The sequence below is a fragment of the Acanthochromis polyacanthus genome, chromosome 14, assembly GCF_021347895.1.
Source record: "Acanthochromis polyacanthus isolate Apoly-LR-REF ecotype Palm Island chromosome 14, KAUST_Apoly_ChrSc, whole genome shotgun sequence".
NCBI classification, from domain to species: Eukaryota; Metazoa; Chordata; class Actinopteri; family Pomacentridae; genus Acanthochromis; species Acanthochromis polyacanthus.
The window spans coordinates 32,572,418-32,595,731 of NC_067126.1; the positions used below are offsets into that span (position 1 = coordinate 32,572,418).

Consider the following 23,314-nt stretch of genomic DNA (forward strand, 5'->3'; position numbering starts at 1 on the left):
ACATACTATGATATGTAAATAGAGGCAATTCACTGCTTGTACTTGTCTCCTATCTGCTCTGTGCTAGCAAAGCCTGTAGTTCATCTTAGTACAGATGAAAAGTGCCTGAATTTTTGTCAGATTTTTGGTCACAGATGAGTCACTAACAACTTCATTGTTGCATCAAGGAGCACATATTGGTAGTTTTTAACAGTCCAGTTAGTGTACATTTATTTTTGGCAATTAGTTTTTGCGTAACAGATACAATAAAGTGACTTTGATGAAATGTTATAATTTTAAGATTAGATTTGGTGAAGTTTGGATGGAATGGCACATCACAAAGGAGTAGGTTAAGGACTGCTGGAAAGTTTGAAATCCAAAGATGTTTTTACAATTTCTTGCTCCAATAAATGGCGTGATTTTTGTTGAATTTTAAAAGATAATATGCTTTTCAAACCCACTGGCAGCGGTTTAATGCGTCATAGTTTTGTAGAATATTTATGAGGTAACATAACTTTATTTTTCAGGTTTTAATTAAATTAGATTATGCAAAAAGACATTCTTGTCTGGTTATGTTACCCCTAAACAAATCTATTTTCCTCAAACTGATGAATCAAGTAGGTGCAATACAGATTCAAAACAATCACTCATGTACTGCAGGATTAAATGTGTAGTATAAAGAAAGCTGCTGTGCAGGAGAAAAGCCTTTTTCTGACAGACAACATCACTCTGCTCGTGATTCCTCACTGTAGGAGCTAACTGCTGCCTGCAGTGTGACATCAACACACTCCGAATCAAAGGGTGAGAGAGCAGCTTTCTGCCTCACCACCTCCATTCAGACCACCACAGATTTCTTTGGAGTGGGCCACACTGTGAAGAAGATGAGAGTTGGGAGTCTGTGCAGAGTTTAAGAGATTCTTTCCACTGTTGAAGCAGGCAGGTCTCTGAGGAGTTTGTTGCTACAGTCCTGCTGCTTGCTCCCTCCTTTACCCATAATCTCCACCAGTAATAAATAATGACAGCTGCACATGCTGCTTTCCTTGTGAGGCCAATCAATTGGCCTTCTTGAGATTAGCCTTAAACTACTTAGCTCGCCAGCAAATCCGACGGCCCTCTGCCCTGTGATGCAGTCAGGCAACTGCATTGATAATAGCTGCGGTAACCTGACACTCACGGTTTTTGTCTAAATGAGGCTGAATTTCTGCACACACAAAGAAAAACCTGCCATCAGATATGCAATAAAGAAAAGAGCTTCAGTGGATGCACTTCTCAGCTTGATCCAACAAATGTCTAAACCTTGTCCATTCCACTGACAAACAGTCAAAATTTACAGCTTAAAAGCAACTCTATCAACCAAACATAGAATGATAGCCTTCATGGTAAACATGCTCTAGTACGTAACTACAAAAACAGTCACTCCAAGAGATGCCAACAAGATCAATAAGTCAAAGATCACATTTTAATATATACACAGTGAACCTTTCATTAGCCCTTTGTCAGTCATGTGGGATTTCCCTGTCAGAATATAGATGACCTTAGAATACAGCGATGGAGAGAAAAGAGCCTCAGACCAAGCCTGCTCTTCCTGTAGATGAGGATTAAGGTCAATACTCAAGAAATCACTCTGTTTGAGGGAGCACTGATGATGTCGCTGGTATAACAAATGTACACTAACATGTCTATTGAATTCAAACATGTGGTCATTAGATGTAAATAAAACAATAGTCTGGCTCGATAGGACAGCAACAGATTGTCAGATAGACACACTGCCATCTCATTGAAGCTCTAATCAAGCCAGATTTATATTTTTATGCTTTTTGAAGGCGATCCTGAGGGGGACATAAACCAAATTTGATTTTTTAGACATTACAACCAAAGCTACGAAGGTCACTGTGCTGCTCGAAGCAATGTCAGAGCATCTCTGAAATCATAAAAATAAATAACTCTGGACCAGAAATGTCTGCACAAACTCTGACTCTGCTGGAAAGTCAGCAGGATCCATCGAAGCCACAAACGTCTGTATCAATCCATCCAACACACTGCCAAAACACTACAATCAATAGAAGCACTGGGGTGGAAATTCTTCTTTTAGGTTTGAGAGCTGCTACCTCTGAAGAATTAAAGACTCGGTGTGATGAATTAAATCTATTTTAATTCAGGCGGCACAGAGAGAAGGACACGGTATCATTGTTGGTTGGTTGTTCTCTGGGGAGGACCTTCACAGCGCCGCCTTTAAATCCTGTCAGAAGCAGACCGGAGGAATTCAGCAGCTGCTAAATTAGCTACACTCACTGCTGGTGGGATATAAAAAATGTTTCACTGCATGTGTTGCTGCAGCGTTCGGGGTCGATTGACTGAGATGGAAGAACTGACAACGCATGTGTGAACAGCTACGTTTGATCCGATGGTAAGCTCGGCGATACGTGATGTGAATTGGATTCAGAATAATCTCTGGACAGTCTGGTTGTTATGACACATGGCATTCACTGCTGTATCACTTTAATGTGGCACAGTCTAAACCTCCAGACCTCTGTTTGAACCGCCCTGCAGCGAGAGCTTTACCACTCGATCTCCTCATTGTGACAAACCTTTCCTGAGGTAAAATGTCACATTTAAGGTTGTCTGTAGTGAAAACTAAAGGCACAAACCGGCAAACAAGTGCAAGAACACACACAGGACTTGGTGAAGGCAGCTGTTGCTGTGTGTCTGCAGGGCACCGGGTCCAAGAGGAATTTAAGCACTGGGTCTACAGAATACCAATGCCTCTCTACTGGAAAACAGAGCATGACCCGTAACCATGGCAAGAAACAGCAATTCCTATAATCTGAGAAAAAAAACTAACACAGGAGTCATCTGGAGCAGAGGGGAAGCATGTGGTTAAGGTTAAATAGCAAGTAATTATCTTCACATAAAATGATGAGACTTTAACCACTCCATGGTGTAATGTGCGCTCTACTTTTAGAGGCACGGTTTAGGTCTGTATCTGCATGTGACAATATTGTAATTACCGTGACCATAACCAGGGTTTTTTGGAAGTCAAAATACATGGGGTGCAAACGCCACACCCTGTTCAGGGCTTTTCATGCACACCCAAAACCATCTCTATGTGATGGACGGTTAGTGCTATTACTACACACAGGCCGTCTGCCTCTGTAAATGGGCACATTGGACTCATGGTTTAGAGTGCTGGGGTTTAAGGGTTCTCAGAGAGCGAAACAAGCCACTCTGACTAATTTAACAATTCATAAACAATAGATGAGAGGCTCACACGAGTGTTTCTGTGAGTAAGAGGTTTAAAAAAAACACGAGCTCGCTTAGGTGTGCGGTTTAAATGCAGGCCTGGGGTTTGTCTCACTGAGCAAGGTTAGCAAGGCAACCGAGGATTGCAGTCTCGCAATGCCGGCTCACTTCTTTAAACTGGGGAAGATCTCCATGGTAACCTGGCATATGCAGCGTGGCTACCCTTGCTCTGGGGGAAGGCTCAAAAATGTGTTAAGTGTCCGTCTGCTATCCAGCCACCTCTGTGAAATTATTCTTCTAGGAACCCAACTGGGATGCAAATGCTGGATTCTCTACCCATGGAAGTGGGTTCCAACCCCTGGGATGTGGACAGACATGTGGACGTGGAGCATTTGCCACCAGTCTGCGAGAAAATAATAATCACTTTTGGATATTACAGGCTAATTTGGCAGTTTGTCCTCCAGCAACCAATTTTTGCAAGACACCATGTGGAGTTTTTGACCAATAGTGACACTACTGAACAACTCATTTCTGTTTGCATCATGAACATGACACATAGGGGAATGCAGCGATACACAATCCTGCGGGTGGTCTGACCCTATTCTGCTCATCAGCGGTTGCTGGTGAAAACACGACGACAATCACAGCTCTCAGCAGACAAAGCCTGAATACCTAAACCATAAAAATACCGAAAAATCTGCAAATGTTTCACAAGGATTGACATGCATTCAACATGTCTGTTAGACCTTAAGGATACACAAGAGTGAATGTAAATGTAATTTTTGTTTATGAGAAAACTCAGCAGAAACCTGTTAAGCATGAGCCACTTTAAATATTCTGTCTTAATTGCTTGATGAACCATTCTGCAGGAAAATTAGAATGTTTTTATTGCTTAAATGAAATGGAGAGCAGTTACCTTGAGACACAGAACAATACTAATACGTGTTTTGCTCCTTTAAGCAAACAAACCAGCAGTTCTGCACAGTCATTTGACCACTTTAAATGCAAGTTTAGTATCATTCTGCATTAGAATCGGAATTAATAATTTCCACACTTAAATGCTTTGTAAGCAGTTCATCAAATATGTGGATGCTGGAAAATCATACAAAAAAATGGCCTTCAGAATCTGGAAACTTCTGCACTGATTAGTTTGGAGCTCCACGTAACTCAACATGTGGGCTGCAGAAACCTTCCTTCCTAATGTGTCCACGGTGGCACCATTGTTGTTCAGAAAAAGCAGCAAATCCTCCGCCTCTTTCCTTTTCACTCTGAGATTTACTCCCGTCTGCCCTCTGAAAGCCTGGTAAAGACGATGTCCAGAGCATTTTTCTGTTGCCAAGTCTCTGTGGAACCCATAACAGTCACCGGAGTCACTGAATTCCTCAGCAGAGCCATTAACTCATCCATCTTAGTGTCCTGCGATCTCACATAGTCCATAATAACAGAAAGGAGATGCCGCTGATATCTCCTCTTTGCCATCAGTCTCTGTTGTCTAGACTCATCTCTTCTCCCAAGTCACTTTCTTCCTCCTCTGCCTGTCATCCTCTGATTTACGTGGGGGATATCCTATGTTGTTGTTCTGGTCGCCATGCAACATCAACCATTTGATCAAAGTGGTAACAACGTGGCAAAAAACCCCAAAATAACAACACAAGTCTCCTAGCCAGCATTCTCAGAGATGGCACAGCTCCAAAATGCCACCAGCAGTAATCGGGGAAAAAAAGTGTGACAAAAAAGAAAGTTGAAAGATTTTGGAATAGGCACATTTGGCACACGTGCTCTCGTTTCATCACAAATATACTGTTGTTGATCTGTGGATGCTGTGTGTTCCAAACTCCAGCTCTTTCATGTGAACACGGTGGTTTGGGTTAACAGATCCATTTTATAATTTAGGACTGAACACGCATTGGAGCATATGTCTCTAATTTGCGTTGTTGTTGTCATGAACTCTCTCTCCTCTTTGTCTTTTAGTGCAGCATTTATAATCACAAACAAAACGGCACTAAAAGGTGATAACTGATCATAGTTTTGCAAAGCTTACTATGCAATCACACCATTGGTTACTCGGCATAAACGCTACCATTGGTGGCATCATTTGCTACTAATGCTGGCCTTATTCAAATCCCATGTTTCCCATTTTGCCTGTGCAGAGCAATCACTTCCCTTACACCAGTCATTCAAGTGTAATTTCACTAATCAAATATATATATTAGGCTAATTGCTTCCATGCTGCCTCTCCGTCTAAAAGGAGGCCAACTGAGCCCAGACAACTTGACTTAGTGATGGCTGAAATGAAACAAAGCAAGTGAGTCAGAATAAAACCACAAGACCTGTGTCTCCAGCAGATACGTAAAAAACAAGAAGATTAACCATTAAATCCGCTGATTCCACGACTATAAAAGTGATCAAATGTCTGCAGAATAGGGATCTATAGTGGAGCACACAAGAAACACAACCTCTACAGAGCATAGTGTCACAATCACACTGCAATGAAATATAATCATCTATAACAGTAAGGTGAGCCGCAGTGTGTGAATAAACACAGAATGTGTCCGCACTGAACGCTGGTGGCCCTCTTATTCAACCTGTGCGGCTGACAAGGACACAAACTGGAAGGATTCATTTTGACTTTGACAACAGTCTGCTTCAATGAGCTACTCTGTGAGCCTTTGCCATGACAGGTACTCTGATGCAGTCGTTTGCTGTCATTGAAGACCAACCCCCTCTGGCTCTGTGAAAGCAGATGTCCCCTGGGACAAGTCCTTTGATATCTATTAAGGGACATTTCCACAGCGGCCACCATTGACAGAGCTGTGGATCTTTTAGCGGTGCACTTCCGCACATCACTTATCAATAGGGACAGCCACAGAAAAGCTCCTCAGTTGAGACTAAAAGGTCAAAAGAGCCAAAGAGTATCAGAAACAAAAACTTGAAGAAAGAACCTGAGTAATGGTATGCGAGCTTGGCTGTGTTGCTGCTTTAGGATAGATAAAGTCTTGTGGTCTGCTATTCTCCATGGACCATTATGCAACAGTTTCCACTTTAATAACCGGGGTAAGGAAGGACAGTGCCGTCGAGTGAGTAGCTCTCCAGCAGGCATATGTACAGCCGAGGTTCCTGGTTGGAGATTTAGCTCTCTTCCTCTTTCTTTTTCCGACTCTCTCGCTCACAGTCTGATGTCTTTCCCTCAATCTTTGCCTCATTCACCCTACTCTCCCTCCCACACATCTCCTCTATCTTCCCAAGAGACCTCGAATTCAATTACTGCCAGGGTGCAGTGGGAGGAAGACTCAGCTGCACAGGTGCAGCTCAATGGAATTCTCATACACAACATGTCAAGCAAATGCATCATGAGAGTGACTTCACCGCAGGCAGCACTGACCAAACACACAGCCAAGGTGGAATGCAGCAATTTCTGTTTTAATTACCCATCAGGCATACTGCAATATTACATGACAAAAAAAAACAGGAGCAGCATAAGCAGTGCAGCAGCAGCAGCAGCAGCCCTTCGTAACTGATAAGAACATTTCAGGAGAGGAGAGCAGGAAAGGTGAAGCCAGAGCACCTGCAGGAAAATAAGGCTCCACAGGATAAGGATAATCCCATGATATCACACTGCTAGTCACTTCTGACATGTTAATTAGCCCACTGAATCTCAATGAGAAATTCATAATTCATTGAAGAGGGGCAGCGCTGCTGTGAAGCTGCTGAGGCAAACCAGCTCCCATGAGGGTTTCACCCTTTATTTGAGACCAGGAGGACATCACAGGGGAAGTGCAGGCTAGCTTAGAGGGGCACAGCTGCCGCACCCATCATGCACTGTGATGTCTACCTTCCCCGCTCCCGCTCGGTACGTAGGAGACAGCATCATAGTTCAAGAGCTTAATGGAAGGATCAGAAAGCTGCCGTCAAAGGGCGACGTTCAGCGACACGGTGTCTGTGCATTAACATGAGGAGCCAGGAGGATCCACCTTCATGTCTTTCACACAATGAGAGAAATCACAGGTCATGTTTGCATTCGCCTCATCCCCTCTTGGTAAACTGACTACAGGCAAACGGTCACATCGGCAGATAGACTCGACTTCGCCGCTGCCCGAGCCAAACAAACACGAGGATCTTCCACAAAGAGACATCCATCTTGGTTACCATAGGAACAAGACTTATTATAAAGGCATCAGTTTTCCCAAAGCACCTGTGCACAGTATAGAAAGCAGTGCAGCATGATGTTGTCAGAAATAGCCTGACAGCAGTAGTGACGGCTTTCATCAGTAGCCCTGTGCTGCTGCAGTCGGCTCGTCCAGGAATTAATGAGAATGATGCGGTGTAAATGATTGTATCTGTGTTTACAGCGGGCCTGTTAGTTTGTGCTTTACGGGAAATGAAGAGGTGACATATGATGGATATGTTCAGACAACAATCAATGGCTCACATTGGTTCAACAGAAAACCCCCCATGCTCTCTGCATACATGTTTTTTTCCAGTTGAGTGTATTTCACTAATAAAAATGTAACAAATACTCCCAGTAAATCTATTATTTTCATTATCAACTAATCTGCAGATTATTCCTGATTTATCCTATGTCTGTAAAATGTTACAAAAATACTGAAAGGCACTTGCTGTAAAAACAATGTGTTCAAATTGCATACTTTAATCAAGGAACGGTTGCGGGGCAATCTAATATGACAAACAAAAGCAGCAAATCACCATCAAGAAGCCTTAAACACTGAATGGAATTTTGGTGTTTTTTCTCAGAAAAGGACTAAAATGATTAATCAATTGCCAAACAGTGATGATTAATTTTCTAATTGATTAGTCACTGAGGCTCTGTGCTTCATTTAGTCATGACAGATGATGGATATCTGATTTTCAGAAAGCTGTTATGAGGATCCTCACAGTCCAGGAAGGCTTTGAATGGTGATGAAGCTTTTTCTTCACACATTGAATCCACTGTTGACAAAATGCCACAAACACTGATGAAAACCAGTTGTTCCTGGCATTTTTATTTTAATTCAAAACATCTCCACTGGTCTATCAGATGTCCTCAGGTACTCTTTGTTAAATTTGGGAACCATTCATTAATATTTTATTGTAAGAAAATACACTGGCTACATTGGATTCGTGGCTGCGTATGCAAATCCACTGCAATCCTACATCAGTAATCTTTAGGTCTTGTATTATTTTCTCTGTGCATTTAGTCAAATTGAAATTAATACAGGTGCAATTTGGAATTTTACGCATTTCTATTTGTTATTTATTTAGATTTTTCTGCAAGACTCCTACACGAATTTTAATGCATTCTTAAAAAATAGAGTCTGTAATTCTGTGTACAAGAAAGTAAAAGCTCAGACATACATAGGACAAGCTGGAATAGTATTGTGCGGATCAGTCCAAGCACACGTGCACACAAAACAGGCAGCAAGCAGATTGTGAGAAGGTATTAACTGAATTTCACAAAATGTATTCAATTAGAATCGCTGAAAGTTTGGTCTACCTAGCTGTGTTAGATTGCACCAAACTGCAACTCATATATTTTCCGTATATTTTATTAGCCACTTCATAATGTCTTTGTTTAGCTAAATGACTTGATCTGATGAAAGCGCCATTTCTCTTTACGACTCATATCAAAGTGTGTGGTTATAAACATATCAGTATTCTCGGCCATCAGTTACCAGATAATTCCCACTGTTGCTCCTCTCCTGTGGCTCTCATTCTTCAAATTACATTTGTGGATGTGAGGCAGGAAGATGGTAGTACGTGGGAAAGCAACCCCCCCATATCCCACCCACAACCCCTTACCCCTGCTGCGGGGTTTCAATTTCATGGCACGGGAGAAAGCCAACCGAGGGTTCAGAGTTCATGTGAGGAAAGTATGAGAATATTTTCCTGCAGAAGACAGGCAGTCAGTGCAAGGATGATGCAAGGCGCATGAGTGCCATGCTAACATTACCGAACGCTCTCAATATTTTCCAGCTTCAGTGTGGATCATTCACCAGTGGAAAATATTTGAAAGAGGCTTTCATCTTTGCACTGAATGTCTGAGCTGTTAAAGCCACAGCGCTGTCTCCGCGGCAGCGCACAAATCTTCCATTTATGTTTTTTTACGGTGACACTGAGCACATGACCCCCTCCCCCCCTCCCCCCCTCCCCCCACACACTACCCCGCCCCTCAAATCCTTGCAACCATAAACACAATGCAATCTTTCAAGGGGGAAACTGGGTCAATCAGCAGAAGAAGACGACCTAATAATGCCTCAGAAAACTTATTGTGAGTCAATTTTTTTTTTAAGTCAGGGGATTTGAATATGGAAAAAAATGGAACATGCACGCGTACTCTGAGCTAACAGCACGGAGGTCTGCGTCTCCTGCATGTGTAAATCAAAAAGCAGCGGATCCCCATGCTAGCACGCCCCCCCCATACCCTCCCTCCTTACACCCTCCACTCATCCCCAGCAGATATCAGTAGAAGACAGAACTCTGCAGCTCGACAACCAGCTCAGACGCTCCTCATCCACCTCCGTGTGTAGCCATGGCAACCCACACATAGACCGGTGTGATTACATGTGCCCTTTTCAAAGAAGAACTCGTATAGCGTTGAAACCCATAGCGACGTTCATTCACAGAAGAGAGCGTCCGCCTCAGATCCAAACTGCCGCCTCAGAGGGAGCGTATCCCGTGGCTCAAAGGCCGCAGCAGTCACGTCAGCAAGGTGCTTTCTAGCAGCACAGTGGGAAGGAATGATGAACGGCAAATAATTCTTTCCCATGGCAGGAGGCCACATCAAGTAGCTACATGAGTGAAAAACAACAGATTAAACACTGCTGAAGCAATACCGTCGGGACAGCGAGGTTTAAGAACAGAAACGAGAAATGTTTCTATTTTAAGGCTCCCAAAAGTGAACAAATGTAATACGTTAGCAGAACAGACAGGGTTGACAAATATCACATGTCTGGATGCTGGTAATTCCCAGTCTCCTTGCTGTATCAAGGCCTCTCCCTGATTGTCTCCCCTCAGCCAAGCTGCAGACACTTTCTCGGGTGACATGGAAGATAAAATCAGAGAGGCGCTATTTATCTGTGTACTGTCTCTAACAATCCTTTCATTCACAACTCTGTAAAGACGAGCTTACTCTAAAACAGGAGAGGGGGAGATTGCCATGGTCACCATCTCCTCACATCTCTCCACCAGTTTTCTCCTACGGCTCCTTTTAAAATTCATTTGCCACAGCGGAGGCACACTGTCCAACCCTAAAAACGACCATGTGTATGAGAGGAATGCTACAGTCACAGCGCAGATAATCTAAATGGATGTTACCGTTCCTCGTGCATGCTTCGTATTAGCAAACGGAGAGTGACTGTAATGGGTTTAGTAAACTCATTGACATGGTGTAAAAGGTTGGGGAGACTTGGATTCGTCGCTTTGGGCAGCCCCATTCTCTAACAGCCAATCAAATCCCATTTGTATTCACATTCAGCCAATGACAGCTCATCAAGAAAGGTTGGTGCCAAATCATCCTCTGTGCCCAAATCATTCATCCAGCACCTCTGTCAGCTCTTCCCCCTAAAGCGCTGCGAGGCAGGGAGAAGCAGACCGTGTCCCCACCACAGCTCCGAGTTTAACAGGATTTAGCACACTGCTTCGAGACTACTGTCTTCCCCCCTCTGAGCCCTGCCTTCCTCTACAGTCAGCATGTCACATTTGGAAATACACAACACGAAACACGAGATACTGAGAACCTTTGATGGTCTGTAATGTGCGCAAATAATATGCATGCTGAATTTCAATTACACCGACCTGTCTCAGCGCGCAATGCTGCAGAATATGAAATTCCTGGGTTTCTTCACAAACATGTGGGGTTGGGTTGGAAAGATAATACTTCCTCAGAAAAGCAAAAACAAGCAAACGAACCATGGGAGACAAGCTCATGTGTCTAAATTCAATAAAATGACAAACTCAATCCATCCATCCATCCATTATCTATACACCGCTTAATCCTCATTAGGGTCACGGAGGGTGGGCTGGAGCCTATCTTGACTGACTTAGGGCGACACCCTGGACAGTCTATTGCAGGGCAAAACAAAACCTTAAAATTCTAAGAATGTGTAGTTTAAATGTGAGTCTACCACAGCACAACAGTCAAGTATGTGCACACGTAGGCCTGGCATGTCCATAAAAAGCACTGCACTATTAATATCTACAGCAAGAGTGCATCTAATGATTATTTCGGCTACTGACTAATCTGCCATTTTTTGTCATGTAACTGATTCATCACAGTCAATAAAATGTCAGAAAACAGTGACAACCACTGATTACAAAATCCTTAATAAAAGCTTCACTTCACACCATTAAATCTGCCTTTAATGGTGTCAAATGAAGCTATGCGGTCTTTATGTTTTGACCAGTTTATTAGCAAATTCTGGCAATTGGGAAGCTGCAATTTTGGCATGTCTGCTTGAAATTCATTATCAAGATATCTGCAAACTAATTTGCTTTTGATCAGCTAACAATGTCCTCCCACATCAGTAGCATCAATACTGGCTTTCCTTTGAGCCTATGTCTGTTTAATGTACCATGACTGATACATGTAATAAACTGTGACAGAATGAAAATGTTCCACAGTTAGGGGAAGATCTATGTTGCGATGCGTCTTCAAAATGTGAGTCCGATGCACAGATTCAGGCGATCAATTCATTTTAATGTCATGACAGTGAAATTTAATTACTCAAATCCAGACCATTTTTTAAATTTATTTACGGACCTTTATTACCCAGGTCCACGTATCTGATCCACAGGTGGCAGATTCCCCACGCTGCTGGTCAGCCAGTCAATGAACAACTATAGCGTAGCTGCCGAAGACGGAGCTGAAAGGAGCCCTTCATCGTGTTTCTGCTCATTAAGTCGGGACCTCATTGCCATTCAGCTGACAACAAGGCACACTGGATCTGCTCTAATTGCTTCCCATCACAATGAATGGGTAGCAGCATATGTGGAAAAGAGTGCTGAGTGTTGGGATGATGGTAAGCAATCTGGACTGGTGTGGGAGTCTTGCTCTAAAGCATGCAGGTCCTTCCTGTTGTGTCATAGCCCGGGTGGCCCCCGCTGCCTGGGTTTCTCCCTGCTTTATCAGGCTGTAAACATGCCTCAGATATGGGAAAACTCCCCTCAAAATCTCATCAGATTTACTCTCATATCTCACTAAAAAGTGCACCTCTGTCTTCTCTGCTGTGACAAATGTTGGAAATGGCAGTGACAAACTGCACTGAGATCCTGGATAATGTGGTCGGTTTCTCCCTAAGAGATGAATTACACCCTGTCACATGAACTCTGTAGCTAACATCATTGTGACTCCGTGAGCTGACCTCTGACACACTTTACACTGCATCTACTATGTATTTAAGATGCTCCAATTGAGGAATGTAGGCTTCAAAATGTTCCTCTACCTGTAGACAAATAAGATTATTGCATGATAACAACAACAAGACAGAACAGCTAGGAGGGGCACCCAGCATCATGTTTATCCTCATCCACTGATCTGTAACCTGAACAGACTGATCAACAGCCCCCAAGATAAAGCTCTGAAGTTCTCCACCTACTACATGCTGTGTTTAGAAAACTATCTGGAGAATATTTCTCTCCACGTCCCCGCTGTTGATAAGGTACAATAGCTTGTGGCTTTGCACCGAATCAGAAAGAAGACAAGGCTTGGCTCACACTACAGGAGTTTTAAAATCCAAACAGGTTTTGAAATCAGGTTGCATCACACACAGAAGGAGAAACTTCACAGATATATTCTTCTCTCTAATCTCAGACATGCACGCACTGCGGGATTTGGAAAATAACAGTGCATCAGACACTGCAGGATATTGTTAAGATTATCGTGCCACAGGGAGCAATCAGGGAGCAATCAGGGAGCAGAGCAGCATCTCACCTGATCTCACGGGGATGCAGATGTAAAGACTGTGTTTGCAACAGCTTGATGTAATGCAAATAATACTTCGCAATGAGAAAAAACACAAAAGCAGAAGACTTCAAAAGTGTGAATGAGAAAATAGCTGGGGAGATGTGGTCAACACAGTTTGTCTATTCTTCAATGAGAACTCGAGGCGAGATCCTAATTATCAGTTGTAATATCAGTGGACAACATTAGTCTTAAGGGCTTGAATATTTAGTGTTTCTCTGCAACATCGTCGCTGCTCCAGGCACCTTTGCGATAACCTAAACATCCTGATTATAACTCATTTATATCAAACATCTCCAAGTATCTTGCAATCTTGTTTGTGAATGATGGCAAAAACAAAGTGTGAGATGACAGATGAATTGTTACAGCATCAGTCATAACTTGGACTTTGTACTTAACTGAGAGAGTAAAGAAGGGCCAGATCTGGAAGACAAAGCTTTCGATCTATCTCCAGCTGATCTATAATCCAACCAAAAGGCAGACGATGTGGTGCTGTTTCCCCTAATCAAGCCACGACCTTCAGCACTCACTAGGGCCGTTTGCAGCAAAGTGTGAAGCTGTTGGGATGACAGTCAACACCTCCAAGTCTGAAGCCAGAGACTGATTGCAGGACTTTAAGTATCTCGCAATCTTGTTTAGGAGTGATGGGAAAACAGAGCGTGAGATGGACAGATGAATCAGTAGTAATTTGGGCTTTGTACTTGACTGATGTGGTAAAGAAAGACCAGATCTGGAAGACAAAACTTGCGATCTTTCTCCAGCTGATCTATGATCCAATCCTCACCTATCCTCATGATCTCTTGGTGGTAATCGACGATAACATAAGCACAAAACACAAGTACAGTTGAAACTGATTAAAATGCCATTCACTTTTTGTAGGTATTTGGTCACAAACAAAAGCACAAAGTAAACTCTGTCCAGATAATAACATTATACGAAACAGTAAGAGATCAACAAACATTTTGCATTTCATCCAAAGGGACACAAGAATGTTAAATTTCATGGCCAGTTGTCCAAAGGTTGGCACAAAACATCACTGAAGTCACAAGTTTTACCCTCACAGAAAACAATGAATCTCCATGCAAAAAAATAATGCAAACACATGCAGCAAAGGTCGAGCTGGATCACTAGATAAGTGAATAATTTAACCTGTTGGTGGTGCATAAGGAAGATTTAACAGATTCATCCTCTGGGGACCACAAATATCTGTCCAAAATATCATGGCAATCCACTGAGTAGCTGTTGAGACATTTAGTTTAGACGTACATAGTAGAGTTACTGACTGTAGTTAAAAATATGCATTATCTGAGGCTGTGTATAAATTTGCTGTTGACTTTCTCATTAATTAGGAAAGCGGAGTCATTATACTGTAGTGTAATGAGACTGTGCTGGGGAAAAATCTCATATGGAAAGCAAATGAAAATGCCAAGAGATGAAGGGGTTTGCAATTAATTAATTCAGGATTTTTCTCTCCACGGTAGCCTTTTTAAAAGGGGCCGCACTATAACTGTAATGGACAAAGTGATGGCTGGAGAGGACAGACTGCAGTCCTCAGTGGCTCATTATAGTTAGAGAGGAAGAACAGAAGTAGTAGCGCAACATGAGAGAATGTGTCTTCATTTCGAATATTAAAAGCCTGCCTTGCTAAAGCGAGTATTAAATGAGAAATAGTCCGTGTAAGGTTGTAGTAGATAGTATTCTAGCAGAAGGCATTGGTTAATGGAGCCAGCTTCTTTCATTCATTCATTCATTCATTCATTCATAGGAATGAGCTTGACTCTCCTCCCTCCACTCTGCCGTCATCACCCCATCCCCCACCTCTTAACCTCTACATCCAGGCTGCAGTCACACTCCGCAGATAATTTCTGCAAAGCTTCCACCAGCCATCAGCAAACATAAGCATCAAAACATCAGCACAGACAGTGTCAGCGTAAGTTTGCCTGAGGATCACAAGACAGACGGAAGGCTGCAGTCTGGATTTCCTGCTCTATTGAACTCTGCGCCAGGATAACAAACAGAAGAAAACCAATTGGAACTTGAAAGTAATTCTGTAGAAATGACAAAAAAAAGATCAAACCAGACACATGTTGACTCGAATGTGATTTACAGTCGGTGCTGGTCTACCATTGTCCAGGCATTTGCAGCCAAACATCATCAGCGTCAACACAAGTGTGTTCACAGCCAGAGTGCTAAGTAGGCCACAGCATGGTATGTGACCCACGAGATGGCTCCATGGCCCCTTTTTGTTTCTCAACCATCTGATACTCTGCCCGCTGAGGTGGAAACCTACCCCTCTCAAACAGACGAATAGGAACTGAAGCCTTGGGTATCGGTAACAGGGTGAGGTTGGACGTTTTACGTTTTCTTAAAGAGATGCATTTAAAAAAAAAAGAAAATTCCAGCCTTGAGTCACTTTGACAATAAAATCATCTGAGATGAACTGCCGCTTTCTCAAACAACAAGGCGTGTTCCTGTTGTGAAATAAAAGACTAGATAATTGCTTGACAAACGTGTTTGGTAGACCATGCAGTTATCGCACTTCGCTGCCGCAGGGAAGAGATTAACATCAGCAAGATGGGAACCAAGTTGACGTATGTCTTCTGTATCTCATGTGTCAGTTGGGCCAAAAAAAAAGATGAGATTTTTGGGATGTAATTGGGGGAAACAGAATACAGCTACTGCTGAAGTTACGCAACTCATTCGATCACACTGAAATCTTGTCAGGAAACTTAACTTCACTACTTGAATGCATACAGGATTAAATATACTTCTTTTGGTTTTAGAAAATTAGAACAGTCAAGAAAATAGAGAAGAACATTTATGACACCAAACTAGATTTTTGCTTTTTTCATAAATAGCAACCTTCTACACCAAATGCGACCCAGTGACTGACGAAATTCCTTTGATACCTCTGGGTAAAAATAATATCAAACCTATTGAGACTTTATCTCAAGTGCTGAGCTGAGATAGAGAATATAATGTGTGTTAAATTGAGCATGAATGAGTCTCTGTGGTAGCAGGAGCCTTTTGTTACCCTCTCCTGAGCTCCATGTTCAGCTTGTTTCAGCCCAACCTGCCTGGTGAAAGAAAAGCTCACCATTACTACCACTCCACTACTCTATAATGGCCATTTTAAGTCCTTCTGAAGGCCAACTTACTGGAGGAGCCAGGGTATGTAAGCATTATTCCTGCAATGCAACATTTGTTCAAATGCACAGCATGAAATCCAGCTATTGTCCCACTGACAACGCTACTGTTTTGTAATGCCAGTATGTGGATCACACTGACAGAAAGTGGAAACAAGAAGACAATTCGTGCTGAGAAAAAGACATACTAGACCGAAGCTGCTGTATAATTTGACATGTTTCATGTCAGGAAATTCAAAGCACCAGTGTGAGCGTACAGCAGTGTTAAACGCTACTACGGGACACTAAAACTCCATAAAAACTTAATGTGTGCTGACAAAACTCCAAGGCCGATATCACCGTGGAGAGCCTTCCAGCTTCGCTGCAGGTTTTTTACAGATTACGAGCTCTGACGCAGGCTGAATAGTATCTCTTCCTCACCTTCTCTCCCTCATATCAGGTGTAGGCATCACCGGCTGGATGGAAATCAATTTTCAAGGCCAGTATTGGCAAAGTGATTGTTGCAACGTGCGGAAAGATAAAGCCAAACGTAGATATGGCACAGAGGCTTATTTGAAGAGTGCAGAATTAAAAGATTCCCAAGATTCTTGTCTCTTAAAACTAAAACAAATTAGGCGTTAATGCCTCACCTAACTCGCAGCACACAAAAAATAATGTGGTTTAAATGAGAGCAATTAAACAGGATTTCAATGGGAGAATCTAGTGAGCCTTGAGTATTAAGAACAACACATGATACCAGTAGAAAGATTAGCAGTCATGCACAGGGAGAGCCGCCTCGCTTTAGGTATGGTGTTTACCCATACTGCCTTGGGAAAACAGCCATGAGGACGCATCTGCCCTGCACTGCACACTGACTGTCAGTAAAGCTCGGCAGCTTTAGTGTGAAGCTCCATTCATACACATTAAACGGCTCCTCTGTGACTGCTGCTGTAGGTTTCCTTCCATCAACACTTTCTGCTTATCTTTTCTCACTCACCTTGCTCCATTGTTCTGGGCAGATCACAGCTAGTTCTGTTCTATTCTTTTCCACCATCATCTCTGCTTTTAAATACCAAAAGAAAAGTCCTTCTTGCCTTTTAACTACCTATCTACATCGCTATCATTTGTTCCAGCAGAAGATCTTTGAAAACTGCTCACAAACACATTTGTAGTTGTTTTTACAGGTCCCACTCGTTTCCTAAATGAGCTGGGTGTTGCAGTTTTTAGAAAATGTTACACAAACAGAAGCAAACAGTAGATTAGTTAGAAACTATTTTCAGCTGTGGATTAATTGGTTGAACTGGGCATTTAGGGCAGCAGGACAGTATATCTGTGACTGACTTAAAAATAACCACCATGTCCATGTTTGTGAGAATAAAGCAGGAATAATATCTGTTAGTTCAGCTTCTAGAATTTGAATCTATCTTTATGTTGCATTTGAAGCTTTATTAGCACATATAAAGAGCTAATTTACAATCACTATCTAATTTTAACACCACTTTCCCATAATCTGTTCAAATAGCTCAGACTATAGTGTCTAAATTTAGATCTGGGTGATGAGAAAGCTAATCCTCTAAATCCGGAAAGCATGAATGGAATTCAAATGGCAGCTCTTTTAATTCAAAGACAAGAAATATACTCTTGTCTCTCTTGTGTACCTGTTTGCCTTCTCCGCATTATCTTAGAAAGCAGCAGCGGTTCTCACACATCATCAATGTATCACCGCAGGAAAACGACTGCACTGGCTTCCAAGAAATATTGTAAAGGTTGTCAGGAGGTCACAGTGGAAGAATAAACGTGTTGCGATATACGACAGGAGTAAAGCAGATTTAAGACAGTTTGGGAGATTAGGAAATTAGAAATTAAATACCACCACAATAAACCGGAGGATCCCTGACATTACTGAAAAGATCCCTCCAGTTCCATCCATGCATTCAACATGCAGTTGCCATGCCAACCTGTTACCGCAGACTGCCGCTGCTGCTATGATGAAAAGGGGAAATGCTTCTTGGCTACTTGCAGTAATGAAGAGTCCCATTCCAACATTAGTATTCCCATCAAGACACGCGAGTGGGCAAGGCGGCGATGGCAACTCACCGAGATGTCAAAAAGCTCCTCTGTGTCGTCCAACATTCGGACCCTGATGGTGACATGTCGTCCAGGGGGCATGGCCGGGGGTCTGTGCCCGGGGTCCAAGGTACTGATGCCAAGGGTCTCTGGGGCTCCAAGGCGCTGCCCCGCTCCAGAGGACATTGGCTCTGGGTCTGGCTGTGCCATGCTGTGCTGCACTGCTCACTGCCCAGCCTGCAACAGGAAGCCAGGACAGAAAAGTCAGGGACAGAAAGGCTTGTTTCCACACCCATCCACTTGCACAAGAGCACAAAAATGCAGTTTAAAAGTAAAAATTAACTCAGTTAGGCATTCTGCTGCAAAGCATCAACTATGTAGGTGCGATACAGTACAATGACTACATCAGGGCCCAGAGGACAGGCTGCACAACCTTCAGCGTCACACGAACGGAATAATTGCAAATGCAGTATTTGCACTCGCCACTAATGGGTGATAATTGTTGCCTGTGGGAGCCCCAATTACTGTAAAAAAAAAAGATCCAAGCATGTTCTTGATTTCAAAGCGTAAATCAGGCGGCCCTAATTTGATTTGACAAACGAATCACGAGGCTAGACTGTAAAATCAAAGAGTCACTACAATGACAAGTGATCCGGGAAGTCGTAAAAGCAAGACATTAGGGCCGTGGAGGCACAGACATATGTAGACCTGGGATTTAATAGGTCTCAAGGGGTGCAAGTCAGACATGTAAAGACAGTGCAGGAGATGTGAACTGATTGAGCTGTGAAGGTAAGCAGAGAGTAAAGGGTACAAAACTGAATGTAAAGTATTGTAAATAAACAAACCATTCAAATCAAGCTGTTGGAAGTCGGACGATCAACCATTTATAAGCCATTTTTAAAGACACACAACAAAAGTTTGTAGAAAAGTTAATCGTTTCTCATTGTTTGATGCAGTGATCTCTAACCAGATGTTTACGTCTGAGGTTTCCAAGAGGTATAAAAAAATCAACTAATTTGAAAACAAAACCACAGTTAGATGTTCAATTTAAGAAAAAGATCCAACACTACATGGTCAGAAAGTGGAGAGATAAGTCAGCAAGCAGAGAACATTTGGGTAAAAGTGACAGAAAAAATGTTCAAACAGGTAACATTATGGAATGTTGTTAAAACATAGTGACTGGATAAATAGTTATGTATAAACAGACAAGATTAATCGATAAATTCTGATGAAATTAGTTGAAATAGATAGCTGAATGTGCTAAATGGGTAAACTGCTAATAAAAAAAGCTATTACTATTTGAACAGATTGTTCAAATTGGCAGCTAAAACCATGGACAAAAGAGTGAAAAAGTCTAAATGTCTAAATACTTTTCAGTGCTGGATCAACTGTGAAAAAACTTGAACCTTTGAGCCTCCATAGTAAAGGTCTTTTGTGTCCTGGTTTCGTTTTTTTTTTTTTTTTTTTTTTTTTAAGGGTCACCACAAATCAATACAAAGTTGTTCTGAGTCATCCCCTTCATCCGTGTGACGAAAAATTTCTATCCAGATGAGAGCGTTTCCTTCCATGAAGAAAATGCCCCCATCCATAGTGCATGAGGGGTCACAGGATGGTTTGATGGGAATGAAATAGCTGAGAATCATGTGCTATAGGCTTCTCAGTCACCAGATAGCAACTCAACTAAACACTTAACAGAGATTTGGGACCGACAGAGCTCTCTACCAAAATAAGGGACAAACCTTTGGCGGAATGGTGCTCTGTTCCTACAATAGAGTTCTCAGAGACAGAAAGACAATGCTAAAGCGCAATGAAAATGTTAGTGAGACGTTTTACGTTGGTTTTTGCTTTCATTCGTCACTCGTTGGTTAGCATAATGATCATGGATAAACTGATAAAATACACAGCTACTCCTTTCAAAATGGATAAAAAGCTTAAAGTCACACAAAATCAAATAGCTAAAACTAATTAATGAATAGTGATATAATGTTAAACTGATGATAGAACAAATAGATAGATAAATAACATTTTAACAGTTAAAACTGCTAAAAGAAACGGACAAATGGTGGGAAAGTGATTATAAATCAGTTGCAAATAAGTTTTGAATTAATGACTTAAGTAGTGTGCATGAAGAAACTGATAAATAGTAGCAAAAACGTTTTGATAAATCACTGCAGAAGTGGGGTAAAGACGATTTGTCACTTGGTTTTTGGAGGTCTAAGGTGCTGCATGTGGAGGAGATGAGTTAGCATTTCCACACTGCCTTTATTTGTCATGTCTTTTTAGCCTTCATAATTTAAAACGGATCAGACAGGAAAGTGTGGAGGTGATGGCATGCAGCAAAGAGCCCAGGCTGGAATCAAACTACACTACAAATACAGACTGAAGGTGAGCTGTTGTAGCACCTGGGTATTCTCAGACGGTCTTTTGCAGCTCATCATGTGTGACTGCAGATTTCCTCCCTGCTCATTTATTTCCTCTGAGGCAGCAAAACATGCTACAGGAGGCTTCACAATCTGCTGCAGGTTAAAATGGGGCTGACCGAGCACGTTTAGTGACGATTACTGCAAACTGACTGATAACTGATTAAAAAAAAGACTTGCAAACCCTCCATTCCTGAACACCATCTGAATTCATAACTGATGGCCTCCACTTCTACTTGGGCAATATAGCATCGTCTCAACACAGCTTTTGACTATTCCACTTATGCATGGTGCAGCTCCTAAGTCTTTTAACTGTATGGAAAGTCCCGATGGATAATGGAAATTAAATCAGTGGTGGTGTCATTGAGCTCATCCGACAGAACTGTATCCAGCTACGGAGGGTCACATCTGATACTCAACGCTGAGGTGCAGGATGTGGAATAATCTGCTGTGTCACTCAGTCAGTGTTTCTCCCAGGTGGAGGGCTGTGTTTGGACAACGCTGTGGACTCATTTGTTCCGAGTTGACACACGAGCAGGCCACTATCCACACCCGGCCACCCCCTCCTCCAACCTTATCCACGGCCAGATCCCCCAAGGCAACGCTGTCCTGCTTAATTTTCTCTTCATTGCACATTCCAGCAGGCTGATGTCATCCAGAGACCTCACCAAGTGGCTCGCCGGAGCGCCGAGGCCAGTGGGCAGTTGTTCAGCCGCCGCAGAGGTGAACGACTGCTGCCAAGTTGAAGCTGAAAGCTGAATAAGGCATTTCGAAGGAGTGGATAATGTAATCCAGCAGAGTGCGTAGAGAAAATAGGCCAAGGACGGCGGATACACTAAATTCTGTCTGATGACAGTCCGCTGAAGATGCTGAAGGGAGGTATAGCAAGTTTACATCCAGACACTGCAGACGGAGCTGGGACTAATGGGGCTGCGACTCACAGTTATCTCATTACTGATTAGTGATCAATAATTGATTAATCAGCCAATAAAACCTGGGAAATTGCAAAGCACCTCCATCAGAGTCTCCCAGAGCCCAAGCTGACATCTTTAAACTGCTGACTAGTAGTTAAAACATCAATTACATCTCATTTAGAGCAACATGACACCAAGAAATGCAGCAATAGTTCCATTTTTGAAGAAACAGTTTGGTATTTTTGCTTGATTAATAACTGATTGATTACCAAGTAATTTTCTGCCAACTGACAAGGCTGTGATTCAGTAGCTGGTTTCACTTTGGATCTGGTTTCACACTATCAAGATTATTTATTCTCCAAGACGATTTGCAATTGAACTAAAGCAGGAAATGTGTAATTTAGTTTGAATATTGAAGGTCAATCTCTGAGTTTTAGTTCTCAGTTGTGAACTTAGATGAACCGTTCTCAACCCCAGTGGATTTTTATTGACCGTGTTGTACCATTCACACCTGTACACTGTCACCGCAGAGCAGTGGGTGTGAGATGCCACCGTTTCCCAGCTAAAGTGCAAACTGAACTCTCCCTTGGGTTGATGAAAACAGACCGAACGCAGTCACCAGGGGCGTGAATGGAAAACATATTTTTCAAGTCAAAGCCCGGCCGTTTCATGACACTCGATCCTCGTCGTCGCTCGGCGGATCTCGCCTTGATTATTGGCAAGTGTCTCATGTCGAGTCTGTAAATTTCACGGCTTGTGTGACCTGCACATGCACGCCACGTAACCGGACACTCTTCAAACAAAGCAGCAGTGAAACAGAGGCCAGTGAAAGAGTAGACAGTGATTATTTCAGCCAACGCATACCCTCCCTCTGCATCAGGTATCATGAATCAACCGGTCTTGGGTGTTCTTCTGAATAGGCCCCGAACAAACACACATACAAAACAGGCACCGGTGGTACAGACGGCACCTTGTTCCCAGGTCAGGACATAAAGCATGCTCGCCCGGTGCACAATGCCAAAGGGGGCGTTTACAGACCCCAGAGTGTTTCTCAGGGTAAACCACCCTGCCTTTGAACTTGTTTGCTCGAAATTCCCCACAAGTGTGCAATATGTGGAGCTGCCGGGGTTGTAACAGTGGCTCCTCTGTGCTCAGGGGCCCCTCGGCGGAGTCCATCGTGGCACAGCTGGAACCCTTTAGTGACAGCTGAATGGCCAGAGGCTGTGGCAGCTGTCTACCTGAAAGAAAAGAGCTCAGTTTCCTGTGTGTTCTGCAACAGACACCGATACCTGGGTGTGGCTGGCATTTGCGTGGATCACTTGAAGTTGCCACTGTATTAACAGCAATGTGCTTATTAACTGAAACCAAACGGATGCATGGAGGGAAAAATGTAATTTGTGCAGAGGAATGGTGAAATCCAGCAGTCGGTGAGATCTCCCCCTCCGGCTCACATAGTGTGGCAGCATGTTCACACCTTAAATGTAATGTAGGTTAACAGAGCAGGCTGCTTTAATCCTCAGGACATTAGCAGCCTGTACAGTCGATGTGACATTAATGCACTCACCTGGTGGACACGCTCTGCAAACTAAAGTGGCTGGAGATTGAATGGCCACT

The 23,314-nt window shown here is 42.7% G+C and overlaps 1 protein-coding gene across 4 annotated transcripts in view; it reads right to left on the reverse strand.

Annotated features, from left to right (window-relative positions):
• LOC110948981 (FERM, RhoGEF (ARHGEF) and pleckstrin domain protein 1 (chondrocyte-derived)) overlaps positions 1-23,314 on the reverse strand; it is a 61,783-nt gene that overhangs the window by 37,877 nt on the left and 592 nt on the right. For all 4 annotated transcript variants that reach the window (XR_007946343.1, XM_022190773.2, XM_022190772.2 and 1 more), the window contains exon 2: positions 18,397-18,603. Coding sequence is in view for 3 of the 4 variants with exons in the window: in XM_022190773.2 (XP_022046465.2) it covers positions 18,397-18,576 (180 nt within the window). In the remaining variant the exon portion in view is untranslated. The remainder of the gene's footprint in view (positions 1-18,396; positions 18,604-23,314) is intronic.